A 17,734-nucleotide genomic window follows, 5' to 3' on the forward strand; every position below is an offset into this window, starting at 1 on the left:
CGTGTAAGAGAACATAGTCATAGGACATGGACATCCTTGGGGGCCATGATTCAGCCTGCCACAGGGCGCTCTACAGATAAACACAGTGCCTTTTGTGTTTTTGCCAAGTGTGTCTGTGCCTTGCCTAGCTTAATGCCTCATAATTGTGACATGACATGACTTCTTCCTCACAGTTTAAAAAAAATGTTCTACTACTTCTTGGCAGAAAGTTGTTAGTTTGCCCTACTTTGTTGCTTTCCCGTTTGTAACTCACTGAATTAGTACCAAAACATAGGTCCTAAAAAGGACCAATGAGATCCTCCTCTAATTTTCTTTTTTTTTTTTATTTTCTTTTTTTTAGAGAGAGTGAGCACACGTGTGCAAGAGAGCTTGTGTGTGAGTGGGGGAGGGGCAAAGGGCTAGGGAGAGTAAGAATCCTAAGCAGGCTCCATGCATGCCCAGCATGGAGCGTGATACAGGGCTGGATCCCATGACCATAAGATGATGACCTGAGTCGAAATCAAGGGTCGGATGCTTAACCGAGTGAACCACTCAGGCACCCCTAGTTTTGTCATTGATAAGTATCTATTAAAAATTTTTAGGGGTGCCTGGGTGGCTCAGTTGGTGAAGCGTCTGACTTTGGGTCAGGTCATGATCTCACAATTAGTGAGTTTGAGCCCCACGTTGGGCTCTATGCTGACAGCTCACAGCCTGGATCCTGCTTCAGATTCTGTGTCTCCTCTCTCTGACCCTCCTGTGCTCACATTTTCTCTCTCTCTCTCTCTCTCTCTCGAATAAATTAAACATTAAAAATTTTTTTAAAAATTAAAAAAAAATTTAAAAGTTGTTGAACACGCATATCTGTGATTTTGAGCTTATTTGGTATATGGCAGGATTATTCTATCTGCCCACTGGGACTTAATTGATGGAAATATAGGAGCTGGGTTTGCTGTCTTTGAACAGACTGTACTGGAAAAGCAAGACAGCTTACTGGCATTATTTAAAAGATGTGTGAATTCATAGAATTCATATAGGAGGGAAAGGCATTTATTGCACTTTAAATGATAATAATAATTAATGGTAATGAGTGTGTACCGTGTGCCAGACCATATTGTAACCACTTACCATGGTTTAATTCATTCAGTCATCATGAGAACCACATGAGGTCATACCATTATTATTCCCATTTTACAAATGAGGAAATAGGACTTGCTGATTTTAAGCGAGTTGCCTAAGGTTACACAGCTAGTAAAAGAGGGGGCCGGGACTTGAACCTAGGCCATCTGGCTCCTGAGCCTGCACTCATTTTCCAGAGGTGCGATGTAATGGTATACAATTAGCCTTGCTCCAGTAGGTAATGTGTGAAATTGACCTTATCTGAACGTCTATTCACCTGTAGGTATTATTGTCTAATAGCATTTACTTGTGAGATAAGAGATCACCACCTATCCCTAATATTGGGAAAGAGAAAGCAGAAACTCTGGTCTTTAGTATTGAGGAGGTGATTTGGAGGCTTAATCATCTCATGTTGCCTCATTTTGTTCCTTCATGCTCCCCTACCATTGGACTGTGGGCTCTTTTCCCTTCTTTCTGGCATGTTTACCTCTTTGCTGTGATGCTTGCTGGTGGTCTTTCGTGGGCTGATTATGGTGTGTGGTGGGACCGATGGTTGACCTAGTCTTCTCCATTCATTTGTTCATTTTGTTTTACTAAATGAAGAAACAGAAATTTATCATTATCTCAAATCCACTTAAGAGCCAGAACGAGAATTTGTTTATCCCATAGATCCTTTTCTTTGGATACTTTGCTAACCAGTGCTAATAACCGTCTAAAAAGAAAGCATTTAAAAAATCCTTGCTGAAATTTGGAGAGGGCTGTCCGAAGAGGGAGGACAGGAGCCAGCTGCTGTGTAAACTGCAACAGGTTTGAAAAATGTCAGAGAGGACTTGAAATTCTATTTCTCTTGCGTAGGCAAGCATCATTTTTCTTAGGGTGTTATGCCTTAGGAAACGGACCTTTTTAAAAAAATTTTTTTTTAATGTTTATTTATTTTTGAGAGAGACAGAGACAGAATGCGAGTGGGTTAGGGGCAGAGAGAGAGGGAGACATAGAATCTAAAGCAGGCTCCAGGCTCTGAGCTGTCAGCACAGAGCCCGATGTGCGGCTGGAACTCATGAGCCAAACTCACCTCACCAAAGTCAGATGCTCAACAGGCGCCCTGGAAACTGACCTTTTTATAGTTTTTCTAAATTGTGTCCTGGTCCCTTTTTCTTCTTGATGAAATTGATGGGAGCTATAGGACGTATTTCTTTCTTTAGGAAGACAACTTTTGGGGACACGATTAATAAAAAACAAAGATGCAAAGATTTGGGGCTTACTTCAAATATTACTCTTCTTTGCGGATTGAATTCTGACTTGAAATACTGTGGGCACCATGCAAAAGGATCTGGAAATAGTGCCTGAAGAGAAATGTGTCCTTTCATGTGCTGGTTTTATTCCAGAATTACCAACCCACAATAGGAAAGGGGGCTTCAGCATGAAGACTGTTTTGTTTTACTTGACTTTGTTCCAGTATTCTATAAATTCATTCTTGGTGGCTGTTTCCCAGCAGCCACCAAGAATCCACGTTTTCCTGGTTTGTTTATAATTGATAATTTATATTTCCAGTTGCATCCACAGAAGGCTCAAGGCAACTTACAGTAAATGACATGTTTGAGTGGGAGATGAATGTGGCTGTTTAAGCGAGAAATAGAAAACAAGGCAGCAATGATGATAGCCAAGGTGCTCAGCTACATCTCCTGCCTAGCGTTACTAGGAGTGAGGGTTAAACACAGCTTTATCCTTCCAGGCAGCCAAGGTAAAAGGGTCACAGAATCGGTTATGTAACTGTCATCTAATAAAAGGAAACAGTTCCTCAGAAGTCATAAATCTTTCCTAGGTTTTGAGTTTTCAAAGGATTTTTGCCAGGCGATGGATTAGCAAAATTATTCTTGAGGTTACAAGCCCGGTATCCTAGATGCTGTGCAAAAAGCCTAACCAGCCATGTGTTTACCCTGATACTTGCTGACCAGCAGAGCCATTCAGAGCCATCCCACCACAGCCCACCCATGCCGAGAGGACCCTGCTAATTTAATGTACGTATTAAATCGTGCTTGGTGCATACTTGCTTTACATTATCACTCCCTGTTGCTCTCCTTGGAAGATGGTACTTGAACATTGGGGCAAGGAGGACTAGCAGGTATCTGGTTTTGATTCATTCAGCACATTTATCGAGTGCTCATTCCTTGCCAGCTCCTGGAAAGCCAATGGTGAACCAAGCATACTTGGTCTCAGTCTCTGTGGTCATATATAAAATTTGGGAATGATTTTCTTTTGTGTGGAAGTTAATAGTTGTGCTCAAATAAAAAAAAATTAAAAAGTATAATAACCCAGGGCATCACAGGCCAGTTCATACAGCAGCTTTGATATCTTCTAAGGACATTTTGATAAGAATGGTTTCTGTCATTCATTAGCATGTTACCCTCATTCCAGGAGAAATTACAATATGGATGAATGCACGTGAGTAGCCCTGAAACAAAAGAATCAAGTATGCAGTAAGTTACCATGGGAACAAGCCCTTTTCTCTCCAATATGTTTTTGTGAAACATTCAGATGATAAAGACTTTAAATTCTCATTTTTAAGTGAAAACAGCCTAATGGCATTAAAATTGCAAGAACTTTTAAAGCACTATTTTCCTATATTCGTACGGTCCATTTTACATTCCTTCGAGCATGTACGTCATCAGTGAGAGGAAAAAATCATTAAAGGGGAGACTTAACTGAGGTGGAGTGGTCTTGGGTGGGGGGCCCTTAGCTCTGCAGTCTGTCTTTGCGTCTCTCTTCCCTGGCCCTAGCTCCACCTTCGTTGTTTTGGGATTGCTAGGCGCCTTGAACTGAAGGTGCCTGGGGGTACTGGATTTAAACCCAAGAAAGCTCTGTGTTGTGTGGTACTGAGGGTAGGAAAACCCTTAGTTTCTCTTTTTCACCCCAGTCTCTTCTGTTCTCTGCCTAGGCTGATCTTAAAGGTTTTCACAGGGTGATAAGAATCTCTTAACAAAAACCATCCTAGAGATTTTAAGGACCAAGCAGCAGCTATCAGAATGACAGGTTTAGGTTTACCAGAACAGTTTTGTTAGGAGATATATATAAGATACACACACACACATATACATATATATATAAAACCTATTTATTCATTTATTTATTTAATTTTTTTTCAACGTTTTTTATTTATTTTTGGGACAGAGAGAGACAGAGCATGAACGGGGGAGGGGCAGAGAGAGAGGGAGACACAGAAATCGGAAACAGGCTCCAGGCTCTGAGCCATCAGCCCAGAGCCTGACGCGGGGCTCGAACTCACGGACCGCGAGATCGTGACCTGGCTGAAGTCGGATGCTTAACCGACTGCGCCACCCAGGCGCCCCTCATTTATTTATTTAAATCTCACTTTCCCAATCAGTCTTAATTTCAACCCTTATCCCTTATCAGTCCAGAGATAACATTTCAGAAGAAAAAGCTAAAATAGAACATGACAAGATATATGTATCATAGTCTGCTAAGGAGGAAACCTTGTGAGACCTTTACCACATCAGAATGTAGGGTAGTCTGATTGAGAAGCAGCAGCCCTATATTTTTGTCAAAGTAACATACTTTTCCATCGTTGCTAGACTGGTGAAGGATTCATAGATGGGCTTCACCTTATTCATCAATTTGGATTGATCGATAATGGCTGCTTGGAGTGCAGATTCTGGGTCTGGGCAGAGTGCCACAATTGGTTTGTGACGTCTGCCATGGGTTAGTGGTGGTACTCTTGTCATGCACTGCCATCCCCAATCCAGTGTAGTAGTAAAGGAAATTGACGCTGATCTTTAGCGTCAAAATGACTACCACCAAAAAGCCCCAAACGAACAAGCCCCAAAGCTCACTTGTCTGCAGCAGAATATAAATTCATTGTTGGTACAGTACAAGATGTTCTGTTGGTGCTCTGTTAGGAAAGTATTTCCAGCAGCAAATAGTTTGCTGCCACTTATCTGGAATATTTCTTTGGCGAAGATATTTTATTATATAACAGCGACTTAGACATGCGAAACCTGCCTGGTATGTTACATGTCTCCAGCATAAGTGAATATGACCCTCTCTGGTGGGAGACTGCAGCTGTTTAGATTGATGGCTCATTCAAGTGAGGAAGAAGTCCAAGAATGATTTGAGCCTGCGTTAGGCAGATGGATATTAATGAAGGAAAAGTACCTTGAAAGGATGCCATTCCAGGAAGGGCACGGGACAGCGCTGATTATAACCAGAGCCCTGCTTTCTGCACTTTTCCTCCAGCTAAAGCGCTGAGTGCTGAGCCTCTTAGCCAAGCGAGAATCCTCCCTGAACTGGGTGGGGGAGGGGCTGGTCCAGGCAGGTTTTTCGGAGAATGCAGCTGGCAGCGAAGAAACTAGGACTGGCCTCCATCTCAACTGGGTGATCCTACTTGATGGGACCCTAAAAGCTTGTGCAGGGAGTTTGTATCCTCATTGGTTGGTGGCCCTCACTGTGCCCTGCTGTAGTTTTGGGAACCCAGTTTGTGGTCCAAAAATACATGTTCATTTGATACATCAGTGAGTAAAGCATGTGTAGAGACTGACCAATTTGTGGGTGTTAGGTTTTTGGTAAAAAAAATTGCTTGAACCTGTTTCATCTTTAATTTCCTATTGAAAACACAAATTTGATTTATTCAAACCAATATTGCACTGTGTGTTAACTATAATTTAAATAATTTTTTTGTAATTTAAACTAAAATTTAAATTTTTTATTTATTCATGTCAAATATTTGACTGTGTTTCAGGTACTATGGTCCGGTTTTTGGTCATACTACAGTTAGAGTCAGGTACTTGAACACAAGAGACCTGGCCTCTGTCCTCTAAATCTTGCTAAGAGAGGCAAATGTAAACACAATCATAATATAATTAATTGGGATCATAGTAGGGATACCAACGGAGGGGTTTATAAAGAACATAAAGCAGCGCAGCCCAGAGGGTCAGGAAAAGCTTCTTGAAAGGAGATGAAATTTAATCTGAGACTTGAAAGCTGATTGGGACTTTGTTAGGCAATGTGGAGGGCAGCAGGGTACAAGGAGGGCAAAAAGGAATGACTCGGAGATTCACAGGGCTTTTGTGAAACCAGCATTTGCTTATGCTGTGTCGGCGGGGACCAGAATCCATCACTAGCTGTGGCCTTCCTAATTGTCTTCCCCTGGAGGCTGTACCTGGGGTGGTCGACAGTTCGTCCGCTGCCCCGCAGATCTTGCCACAGCATAAATCAACGGTGCAAGTCTTCACTGTGTTGATGTGTGTGATTTACGTGCTGAGATGATTCGACAGCTGGTCTTCTTGGAAAATAATATAGTTCTTTCTCAGCTCCAGCTGTTAGTCTTTTTACTGGATGTCTAGATTGAAGGATGGCTGGTAGTAGCAGACCAGCTCAGTGGGCATCTGTGAGCAGAAGCAGTAGGTGTGCTTTGAGCATGGGCACTGGGCTCCGGAAGGCTGTGACTCTGGTTCAGATGGAGGCTCCATTGTTTTAGTTTTTGTCATAAGCTCTCTTAGCCTTGGTTTTCTGATCTCTAAAATGGGTATGGTAGGCATCTCATAAAGTAGGCTTGAAGATTAAATTAAATGAGGCAGTATATGGGAAACATGTAGCACTGGGCTTGGTGATCATGAATATCAATCGTTTGCTCCTTGACATCTACTAAAGCCTTTCACCTTGAGCTGGACACATGGGAAGAGATTTGGTGGTGACTGCTTGAATCTGATTTGTTGTCTGTATTAAATAAATTGTAATCTCCTGTATAGATTGGTGAATTTACTGTACAGCCCTCAAGAGCTATCAGGAACACTCAGGTCAGACATGCTAATTACATTACCAACAGAATATTTTTTAAATTGTTTATTTTTAAGAGGGAGGGAGCACAGGCAGGGGAGGGGCAGAGAGATGGAGAGAGAATCCTAAGCAGGCTCTGTGCTGTCCATGCAGAGCCAGACATGGGGCTTGATCCCATCAACTGTGAGATCATGACCTTAGCTGAAATCAAGAATCAGACACTTACCTGACTGAGTCACCCCAGCGCCCCACCAATTGAATATTAAGAAGGCTGTTAGTATGATAGACATTTATACTTCACATTTGTGTCTTTTCTGCCCACTACAGAAGGGAAAAAGTGAAGCTAACAAGTGCATGTGCTGGGTATATGAGAAACACCTCCTTCATTGTTGAATTTGTCTTTTAGCCCACAATGTGGTGCCACTTTTAAGACCATCACTTGATGAAGCAACCACAAAAATCCTAGAGAATATGCAGTCCTAGCAGTTCTGGAAAATACTAGAGTCAAGGATATAGGTCATGATTAAGCTTTTCTAACATAGACTTGTCATTAACTCATCTTGAAGTTCCAGCTCCTGAGAGGCCACCATGGTGTTCTCAGTGGTCTGACCATTGTCTACACAGCTAGGGAGCTCACCTGGGCAGGTTGCAATCATTTGAAGCGTGGGTGTGGTTGTGCTGGTGCTCGAGAGGTCAAACAGGGCTACCTTGGGTTTCTGGTCAGGAGGCGCTGTTTCCAAGAAGCCTTTTCTGGTCGGTCCATCAGAGGTTTCTTAAAATCTACACTTTAGTGATGAGATTAGAATTTTGATTGAGGGGTGTGGGGCGGGAAGAGAGAGAGAGAGAGAGAGGAAGACTGTGTAACACGTTTGCTTATAAAACACGATCATCTTGGTAATGCAACAAAGAGGAAATATTGTCCAGAAAAAAACAATTCATAGGGTTGAAATATATTTCCCTTAAAATGTTGTCCTTCAAATAAGCCAAATTACTTCACAAACTCATTTAAATTTCATTGAGGGAACCAGCATGCTTTTACTTTGGCTTCAGGTTTGATTTGGATCTCCAGCGTCCTTGGTTATTGAAATAATACCTCATTCTTCAGTAATAACTTTCTTGGTCTTTTTGTAGCCCAGATTGCTTAGTAAAATATGCAAATTTGCCAAAATAACCAATAGATAATTTAACATAGGAAGCTTTAAATTATGTCTTAATTATGCTACTGTCAAAATAAAAGATGGGTGGCTTGGTTTATGTGAAAGTGAGTAGCATAAACAGATATTTCATTAGTGCTTTGTTTTTAATCTTGTACTTTGGCAAGGCTTTTACTGTGATAAATGAATTTTCCTTTTCATTGGGAAAAGCCAAGTTACTGTTGTTTTTGGTTATGTAGTTGCATTCCTTCAGACTATAATAGTTACTTAAAGACAAACTGTAAGGGGTATTTGCCTCTAAGATATTTATTTCTTAGATTTGCACAATAATGACCTTATGAGTAGTTTCTTATTTTTTCAACTGTCTTTGAACATTTTCCTGAAAGACACTTGGAGTTAAAATAATTATCGAGTATTTTGCATTTATAGGAAAACCAGCTAAAAGTGAACTACTTGACTACACACGACCTAGAATTCCTGTGGCTCTGAATTCTCACAGATGTGTATTTTCAGCTGTCCGTTTCACATGTCCAAGGCAAAATGAAATTGCTTCTTTCTTGCCTCTCCTCACTCCTCCTAAATCCCTGTCTTTGTGAATGATTTAATGGCCCACCTTGATGCCCCGGGGGAGACCTTGAATAGGGAAACCCCAGCATCTTCCTTGACTTCCCATCTGATGAATATCTTCATTCTGTGAACTTCTCCCTCACATTGTTACCCTAATCGGTGTCCTCTCTCTTTGATTTCCCACTGTCAGGTTTTATGCCCTGTTGGCCATTTCACTGGTCTGCTTCTGGTCCATTTTCTCTTCACCTGTAATCTGTCCCTTCTCTGCCCCAATTTTTCTCTGATTCGATGATTTATTACTGCCGTCATCACCTCCAGTGGTTCCCGCTGTCCACAGATAAAGCCCTAGCTCCTCAGCATATAATCAGACCTTTGTAGTCTAGCTCTGACCTGCTCTTCAGCCCTCATTCTCTGCCGTTGGCCCTCCTGTGGTCAACACCTCAGCCTCAATGAACGCCAGTTCCCCAATATCTACATTGTCTCCCCTGCCCCTCTGCTTCCAGTAACGTCATCCTCATTAGTGATGACCCTCCTTGCACCTTTCCTCACCTGAGTTTACCATGTTCTCAGTCGCCCTGACCTCTGTTACAGGTCATGTGTTCTAATTAATTGGCTCTGTGCCGCCCATGGGCTACTCCTCTGTGAGTGTCAGAAAGAAAAGGATCATTTCCTATTCAGCTTTCACTTAATGAAATAATCTCTCCTTGGCATATAACTCAGCTTCTTCAGTAGTGGTTCTTGGCATTATTCTGTCATTTCTTGATATATATGATTATTGGCAGAGACGGTCAGGTTGAAGTTCCACTTCTAGATATATAGCCCCAAAGACTTGAAAACAAGGACTCCCATAGATGCTCGTGTGCAAATGTTCAACAGGTGAATGGATAAACATAATATATATATACACAATAGAATATTATTCATCCATAAAGAGGAATAAAGTTCTGTTACATGTGTCAGCAGAGATTGACCAGAAAACATACGCTAAGGGTATTAAGCCCGATAAAAAGTACAAACATTTCATGATTCCACTTATATGAGATATCTAGAACAGGCAAATGCATAGAGTTAGAAAGTAGATTAGAAGTGATCAGGGGCTGGGGAAAAGGGGACTAGAGCATTATTAGGTGATGGGTACAGCATTTCTGTTGGAGGTGATGAAAATATTTTGGAAATAGGGGCGATAGTTGTACAACATCATGAATGTGACTAATGCCATTGAATTGTACATTTAAAAATGGTTAAAATGGAGTACGTTAAATGGTTAAATGGAGCTCAGTTGGTTGAGCTCCAACTTCGGCTCAGGTCACAATCTCACAGTTTGTGAGTTCAAGCCCTGCGTCAGGCTGTGTAGTGACAGCTCAGAGCCTGGAGTCTGATTCTGTGTCTGATTCTGATTTTGGATTCTGTGTCTCCCTCTCTCTGTTCTTTCCCTGCTCACATGCTGTCTCTCTCTCAAAAATAAATAAAGATTAAAAAAAATTTTTTTAATGGTTAAAATGGTAAATTTTATGTTACATATATTTTGCCCCAATAAAAAAATTTATAGTTCATGTAATTAAAGAAACAGTGACACCACCCCTGCTAGGCATGTATGTTCCAACAAGTGATTTTATGCAAGCATGTTGTCTTTATCATTTATGTTTATCAGACTTACCTTCCCAATGTAGCATAGATTTCTTGAAGTCAGGGACCAGTCTCTATAGAAAATAGCTTTTGAGAAACATGGCTTTTAAATATCTTTTAATAAACATGTGAGTTTGGAGGTGGTTGTTTTTGCAATTGCTGAAACTTTTAGGAGAGCGTTTGATATTTTCCTTGAATGTTGATAGAATCAGTCCTGACAAAGCAGTATGCAGCTATTTTCGAACATACTGGTGTATTTTCTGACCTACTATGTAAGAATTGTGCATACTAACCCTGACACCTTTGGAAGGAAAGCCAAATAGCCCAGCCAAGTGTGCTTTAAGTTTTTTTTTCTTGCTGTTTTAAACAAAGGGCTTGGGGGACTGGGTCAATTACAATCTTGTGGATGGGAATCCTACTAATTATTTTCCCTAAATCCTTCTCAAAGGCAATAAAAATACAGGTGCTTTCTCAGGGTATACATAGTTTTACTCTTCTATGAGTTAAGGTATATTTCTTCATCTTTTAAGCTCCTATGAAAACATTAAAAAATCAAATATGTAATGACGACAAACACAGTTTATACTACAATGAGATTAATGTACATGTAAGTATATAAAATTAAGACCTTTTAAAATCTTACCTTATTGCTGAGTGCCAGGATTTTCTTTGAAAATAACTGAGATGAAAATGTGAGAAAATGTTAGCCTATATTTACTATTAATCATCTTGTGTACATTTCTGTTGTCTCATTCACCGTCAGCCTTGAATTTTGTATTTGGAGTCCACTGATTAGGAGAAATGATGTGAGGAATGCTAAGAGCTTATTGAAAACCATATTCCCTTGTATCCTTGACCTCCAGACGTCAGTGTTAGAAATTACTGTTGATTTCACCTTCATTACACTTTCTTTGGAAGATGCTTTGGTCACACAGTGATAGTTATTTCTAATAGATTTTCTTATCCCTCCGAACTTGGACAGTAAGTGTGCTCTATGGAGGTTCATCTCTGTTTTTAGTGTGTGTTTTGAATCGTCTGAAGATCTTGATATAAGGCAGGTTCAGACTGGGGGAGGTAGGTGGTGAGATTCTGCATTTCTAGTAAGCCCTTAGATGCCTGGTCTGTGGACTACATTTTGAGCAGCAATGCTCTGGGTAGAAACCTATTTCAAATACCTGATTTTGATGTGCTGTAAAATGTGGATGCCCTCTAGAGTTGCCAGATAAAATACAGGATGCTCAAGATGTCCCAGACACTAATTTTATACATACCTGTACTAAAAAATTACTCTTTTATCTGAAATGTAATTTTCACTGGACTGGACACTAGATAAATGGGTCGATACACACACCCACCCCAAATCTGGCAACCCTAAAATGCAATCTGAATAATTTCTGAGTACGTTTAAATGTCATGCATATCATTAGAGTTAAAATGTGATTATTTTCAGAGAAAGCACACAGAATTAGGTTTATTTCAGACTTGTTTTTTAAGTACTTATTTAGATGTTTTGCTCATAGACTTTTCAGTACAATAAAATATGGAAACATGAACCTCCTCCTCCAATATCTAGGGAATACTTGGAAAAAAGTAGTGAAATTTGTACGTTCTAAAATATACCTAAAAGCACAAAAAGGACCTGTGTTATCAGTGTTTCCAGTTGAACACTTGAAGTAGTAAGATGTTAATGTGATAGATTTAAACTTCGACAATTTTTTATAGTTTTTTCTTGTATCTCTTTGAGATGGTATTGTGCACTGTTGACATTTTTTTTTTTTTAATTTTTTTTTTCCAACGTTTATTTATTTTTAAGACAGAGAGAGACAGAGCATGAACGGGGGAGGGGCAGAGAGAGAGGGAGACACAGAATCAGAAACAGGCTCCAGGCTCTGAGCCATCAGCCCAGAGCCTGACGCGGGGCTCGAACTCCCGGACCGCGAGATCGTGACCTGGCTGAAGTCGGACGCTTAACCGACTGCGCCACCCAGGCGCCCCCACTGTTGACATTTTTAAACTCTGTATAATAAGATTGCATGAGAATCATCTTTGATTTTTTAAATTTAACATTTTTTTAATGTTTATTTTTGAGAGAGGAGATAGAGTGAGAGCAGGGGAGAGGGAGAGAGAGAGATAGAGAGAGAGAGAGAGAGAGAGAGACACACACACACACACACACACACACACACACACACACACACAAACTATCTCAAGCAGGCTCCAGGCTCTGAGCTGTCAGCACAGAGCCTGATGTGGGCTCAAACTCATGAACCAAGAGATCATGACCTGAGCTGAAGTCGGACACCTAACTGACTGAGCCACCCGGGCGCCCCTGATTTTTTTTTTTTTTTAAATATATGGAAGAAAATGTAAATGCTTTTCTTTTTTTTTTCAGATTCTTTATGGAGTTGGAAGCAAGACATCAGAATAATATCTTCATAGATGACATAAGTGACATTGTGGAAAAGCACACAGCATCCACATTTGACCCATATGTGAAATACTGCACAAATGAAGTCTACCAACAACGAACACTACAGAAATTGTTGTAAGAGATGTTGAATGTTACATTCAATAGCCTCACCTCATTTTAATTAGGTCACATAGATAGACATGAATTGATATCTTACATTATGTTTAGAAATGCCTCCTGATAGGCAATTTCCCAGGATGGCTTTCAGGGTGAGGGTGTTTGAATAGAAAATTCTAGTCTGTGGAGCACTTTCTCTCTAAAGCAATTATGAAATTAGGGGTTTCTGTTACTGTTTTCCTTGTTGTTTCTTTAAATTGCTGCAAAACACAGGAGTGATTGTCATGCCAAACTCTCCGGTTTTCTAAGCCATTACCTGGCTATTAAGTAGTTTGCTTCAGGCCAGTAGAGTTCTTGAGTTGAACTCCTGTTTTGCCTAGGATCCAGAGTTTCTCTGTTACTCTAATCTTCCTCCGTTCAAATGACAGCTCAGTATTAAGTTGTTTTTTGTTGTTGTTGTTGTTGTTTGTTTTTGTTTTTGTTTTTAGAACAGTTGCTGATTTTCTCCTGGGTAGTTAGAAGTGAGGCGAGAAGGGGAAAAAATGTTCTTAAAGGCTTTAATTGTGCAACAAAAAAGAATTGGCTTTAAATTTGCCTCCTCACCTTTTCCCTTTGTCCTATTTAGGTTACTGAGAGTTTTGATGTGATAGATATTCCTTTACTCTTAAAAGTCAGTGATTGTTCAATAATGTTTCATTTTATTTTGGGGGACCCTGTTTATCTCTAGTAGCTGTTTTATAGCACAGTTGTGCATTGCCATAAACCCGGTTTGGGGGCTGACAGCTGTTATCGCTCTTATCCCCTCTGTGGGTTGTGGCATTTATGACCGCAGCGTGGAGCTCTGGTCAGCTTCTGTGGGATGTGTGAACCCCTGTGGAGGGATTTGGGCTGGTGATGATTATTACCTCATGGCTGCTGGGAGAAGCAGTCCATTGAAGTCCAAGTTGGTGGGAAGGACTGATAGTGCCCCTTCTCCCTCCACAGCCTCATGAACTCTTACATGGGCATGTGGAAAACCAACAGCTGGCAACCCCAAATGAGATTTTTAAGTACAAAGCTGGGTTTGTCAGCACTGTGGACATTTTGGTCTGGATAAGTCTTTGCCATGGGTGCTATCCTGTGCACTGTAGCATGTTTTTTTTTTTTTTTTATTCGTCTTTTAAATAAGTTTTTTAAATATTTATTTTTGAGAGAAAGCACAAGTAGGGGAGGGGCAGAGAAAGGGGGGGAGCAGAGGAACTGAAGCTGGCTCTGCGCTGACATCAAAGAGCTTGATGTGGGGTTTGAACTCAGGGATCACGAGATCATGACCTGAGCTGAAGTTGGGTGTTTAACCAACTGAACCACCCAGGCGCCCCTGTAGCATGTTTTATAGCATCCCTGGCCTCTGTGCACTAGATGCCCCTCACTCCATTTGTGACAACCAAAAACGTTGCCAGCCGTCGACAAACGTTCTTGGGTGCATAACCTTACCCCTTGCTTTTCTTAATCCCCCTACTGCTGATAATAGAGGTTGCCTATGTAACTGTTAGAAAATGCAAGTTTGAAAACAGAGCTTTGAATTAGAGCTGAATTTAATTGTTTTCATTTTGTTTTGTAGGATTTAAAAAATGTGAATAGGCACTGCTGTACATTATGTAACTCTTAAAAAATAAAAGCTCTAGGGGCACCTGGCTGGCTCAGTGGGAAGAGCACATGACTCCTGATCTCGGGGTTGTTAAGTTTGAACCACACATTAGGTATAGAAGTCACTTAAAGTCTTAAAGAAAAATAAAGACTGTATCTAAATTAGCTTCATGATACCACCATTTGAGCTGTCACATGGAAAGTCGTAGTTGTGTTTTCAGGGGTTTTGTTGCAAATGTTGTGAATTTACATGTAGGGCAGTGACTGGCTGCACGTTGAGAATGCTTGAGAATCTTTGAAAAGAGGCAAACATGCAGTGAATGCCTAGTGTCCGTCCCAGGCAGTTTAATCAGAATCTTTGGAGGTAGGGGTCCTGTGACCTGAGGGATTTAAATATGCAACTGAAGTACAGTTTTGCTTGTTTATTTATTTTTTGCATTTCCAAGAATCTTTTTTTAAAGCTAGCAGGAAAGGAAACTTATAAAACTCCTCAATTTGAGAAAATGAAAATAAACCATTTCTGTGTAATTTCTTTCAGTTTGCTATTCTAGGTATTCACGGGTTTATGAACCAAAACATGTAATTTGCAAAATACATTAAAAAAAAATGGGGGGTCACAAGTGCCACTGCCCTGCTTCTTGGCCTCCCCCATCCCCCAATGTGGGATTACAGTATCCAATGCCATCCCCCCTCCCCTCCATGTTGTAAGTCACAGGGGAACTCCCCAGAGCACCTCTGGGGTAAAGTGAGGTGAGAGAGTGAGTGATCCTGGGGTAAGGGCACCCACCGGAAGTCAGAAGGCCTTGGTTTGACTTCTGTCTTCACCAAATAATAGGTCTGTTACTCGGCAAGTGGAGGATCTTCCTGAGACTCCATTCTTATTGGAATCCCCTCTTGGCCTTCATTAGATGGTGTAGGGCTGTTTCCATGTGAGATCATATATGTCCGTGTATATTGCTAAGTTCCAAAAATGTGGCAATATTATCACTGCTCTTATGTCACTGGGAGGGGAGAAATATTCTGGATGACATGGCCAGAAAATTTTCTGTCTTAGAAGCTCTGAAAAAGGCTAGGAGCCTCCTAGTAAATAAATCCAGTCTGATGTTTCTTAGATTATTATCTGGGGGTAGAGAAGTGACTTAAAACATATCATTTGTTATCTTTTTAATGGACTGTATGTAGAGTATCAGTTAATGAGATCTAGTCTGTATGCTGGTTATAATTCATATGTTCACAGATAGGTTCATCATTGTGATACCATTGCCTCTTCATTTGTTTGCTTTATACTTTTATAAATTTCTAGCACATACATATTGTTCATAATTGTTGCCTTAAACTCATATCCAGTCTTCACTATAAAAGGCAGACAAGCCATCTGTGTCTATTTATGTAATTGTTGTTTTATGTATTAAAAAATCATCATATAGGAGTTTATCACATTTTATAGAGGCATCAAGTTTTATTGTGCTTTACTTAATTGCACTTTGCAGATACTGCATTTTTTTACAAATCGAAGGTTGGTTGTAGCCCTGCATCGAGCAAGTCTGTTGGTGCCATTTTTCCACAGCATTTGCTTACTTGCTGTCTCTGTTATGTTTTGGTAATTCTCACAATATTTCAAACATTTTCATTATTATGTTTGTTATGGTGATCTGTGGTCAGTGATTATGACTCACTGAGAGCTCAGATGATAGTTAGCATTTTTTAGCCATAAAGTATGATTTAATTAAGGTATGTACATCATTTTTTAAAGACATAATGCCATCGCTCACATAACAGACCACAGTGTAGTGCAAACATAACTTTTACAGGCACTGGGAAACCAAAAATTCATTTGGCTTGCTATATTGCAGTATTTGCTTGAGTTGTGGTGGTCTGAAACCAGACCCACAATATCTTTGAGGTATGCCTGTAATATATTTTTACTTTTTAATTTGAAGAGGAAATATTTTGAAGTTGCTTCTTTCTTTTTCTTTCTCAGAGCCACCAACCCATCTTTTAAAGAAGTATTGTCACGAATTGAGTCCCATGAAGACTGTAGGAACTTACCCATGATCTCCTTCCTCATCCTCCCCATGCAGAGGGTAACTCGCCTGCCCCTGCTGATGGACGTAAGACATGACCTGGTGGCTCTCTCCTCTGTGGGGAGCTGTGCTGCTATAAATCTGATTAAGAAGATTATTGTGCTTTCACTGAAATCAATGTACTATATATCCCTCTTATAAAATCCTCCAACTAAAGTGAGAAGGTGCCCTTCAGTTGGAAAGTCTCACTTGTGTCTAATATCGTTGGAAATCATCTTCAATTTAGGCTTGTGTAGTCACTCTGAGGAATTCAGATTACATCACTCACTCATTTTTTGAAATGGGAAAATATATTGGCTTATTGAAGACAAGAGGCTTGGATTCCATTTCCAGCTGAGCCACTTGGCATGTGACCTTGGGCAAGTCACTTAATGTTTTCTTTGGGCCTCAGTTTCCTCAGCTTGATCACTAAGATCCCTTCCTTGTAGTGTTTCAAGGTGCTGAGGCACTTCGGCTTTACATGGGAATGAGACACACTCTTTGGCACTAGAAGGCACGAACTTGCCCCCATTTTGTATTGCACAAAGGAAAGTGACGAAAGTCAGCAGCCTTCTTATTTTAGGGAACATTCATGAAGAAAACAAGGATTTGATTTTGAATGGTGGCAAGATGTGGCTAGGAGAAGGGAGTTGAGGTTGCCTGGTATGGGGCAGAGCAGAGAGGACAGCGAGGTGCCCGGCGTGGGGGGGGGGACCCCCGCACGCTGGCTGAGCTGGAACCACAGCAGTGGCAGCGATGACAGGAGAACCAGGTGGCCAGACTCAGCTCCCAACCAGCTAATGGACCAAATAGTGTCTTTGTGATCCAATTGAAGTATTTTGCTGTAGTTTTACTTTAAAATTGGATCATAACATTCATGTCAGTTTTAACATACTTGATTTTTTGACACGTCAAAACATAGGATACAAATACTGCCAAAAGTTATGCTTAAGGTTACAAAATTCCATATTCCATATTCCGTTACAAATTTGAAGAGATATTCTAAAAGCACTGGCATTTTGCAATGAGTAAAAGTGTGTGATTATAATCACTTTGTTGGCTGTGCTGCTTGGTTCAGGGAGGTTTTTGGTAGTTGTTCCAGAATTTTCTGACACCTTGCTGCTCTCCAGCTTCACCTCAGTTGACTACCTTCATAGCCTTCCCTTGTGATTTAGGAACTTCTCTCCTTGTAAATATCGGGAGACTTGCAGAATTTGAAAATGTAGCTCTCTAATTTTTTCTTTTTTTGAGAACAATATTTCAGTATTTACCATGTCTCAGGATAG

At 40.5% G+C, this 17,734-nt stretch overlaps 1 protein-coding gene across 1 annotated transcript in view; it reads left to right on the forward strand.

Annotated features, from left to right (window-relative positions):
- Positions 1-17,734, forward strand: part of ARHGEF26 (Rho guanine nucleotide exchange factor 26) — a 130,105-nt gene that overhangs the window by 57,868 nt on the left and 54,503 nt on the right. The window contains exons 7-8 of the mRNA XM_047099617.1: positions 12,625-12,777; positions 16,367-16,496. Of these exons, the coding sequence (XP_046955573.1) occupies positions 12,625-12,777; positions 16,367-16,496 (283 nt within the window). The remainder of the gene's footprint in view (positions 1-12,624; positions 12,778-16,366; positions 16,497-17,734) is intronic.

This window comes from Lynx rufus, unplaced genomic scaffold, assembly GCF_022079265.1.
Source record: "Lynx rufus isolate CCGP_SWC_20201006 ecotype Redwood Valley unplaced genomic scaffold, mLynRuf1.p SCAF_5, whole genome shotgun sequence".
In the NCBI taxonomy this organism is placed as follows: domain Eukaryota; kingdom Metazoa; phylum Chordata; class Mammalia; order Carnivora; family Felidae; genus Lynx; species Lynx rufus.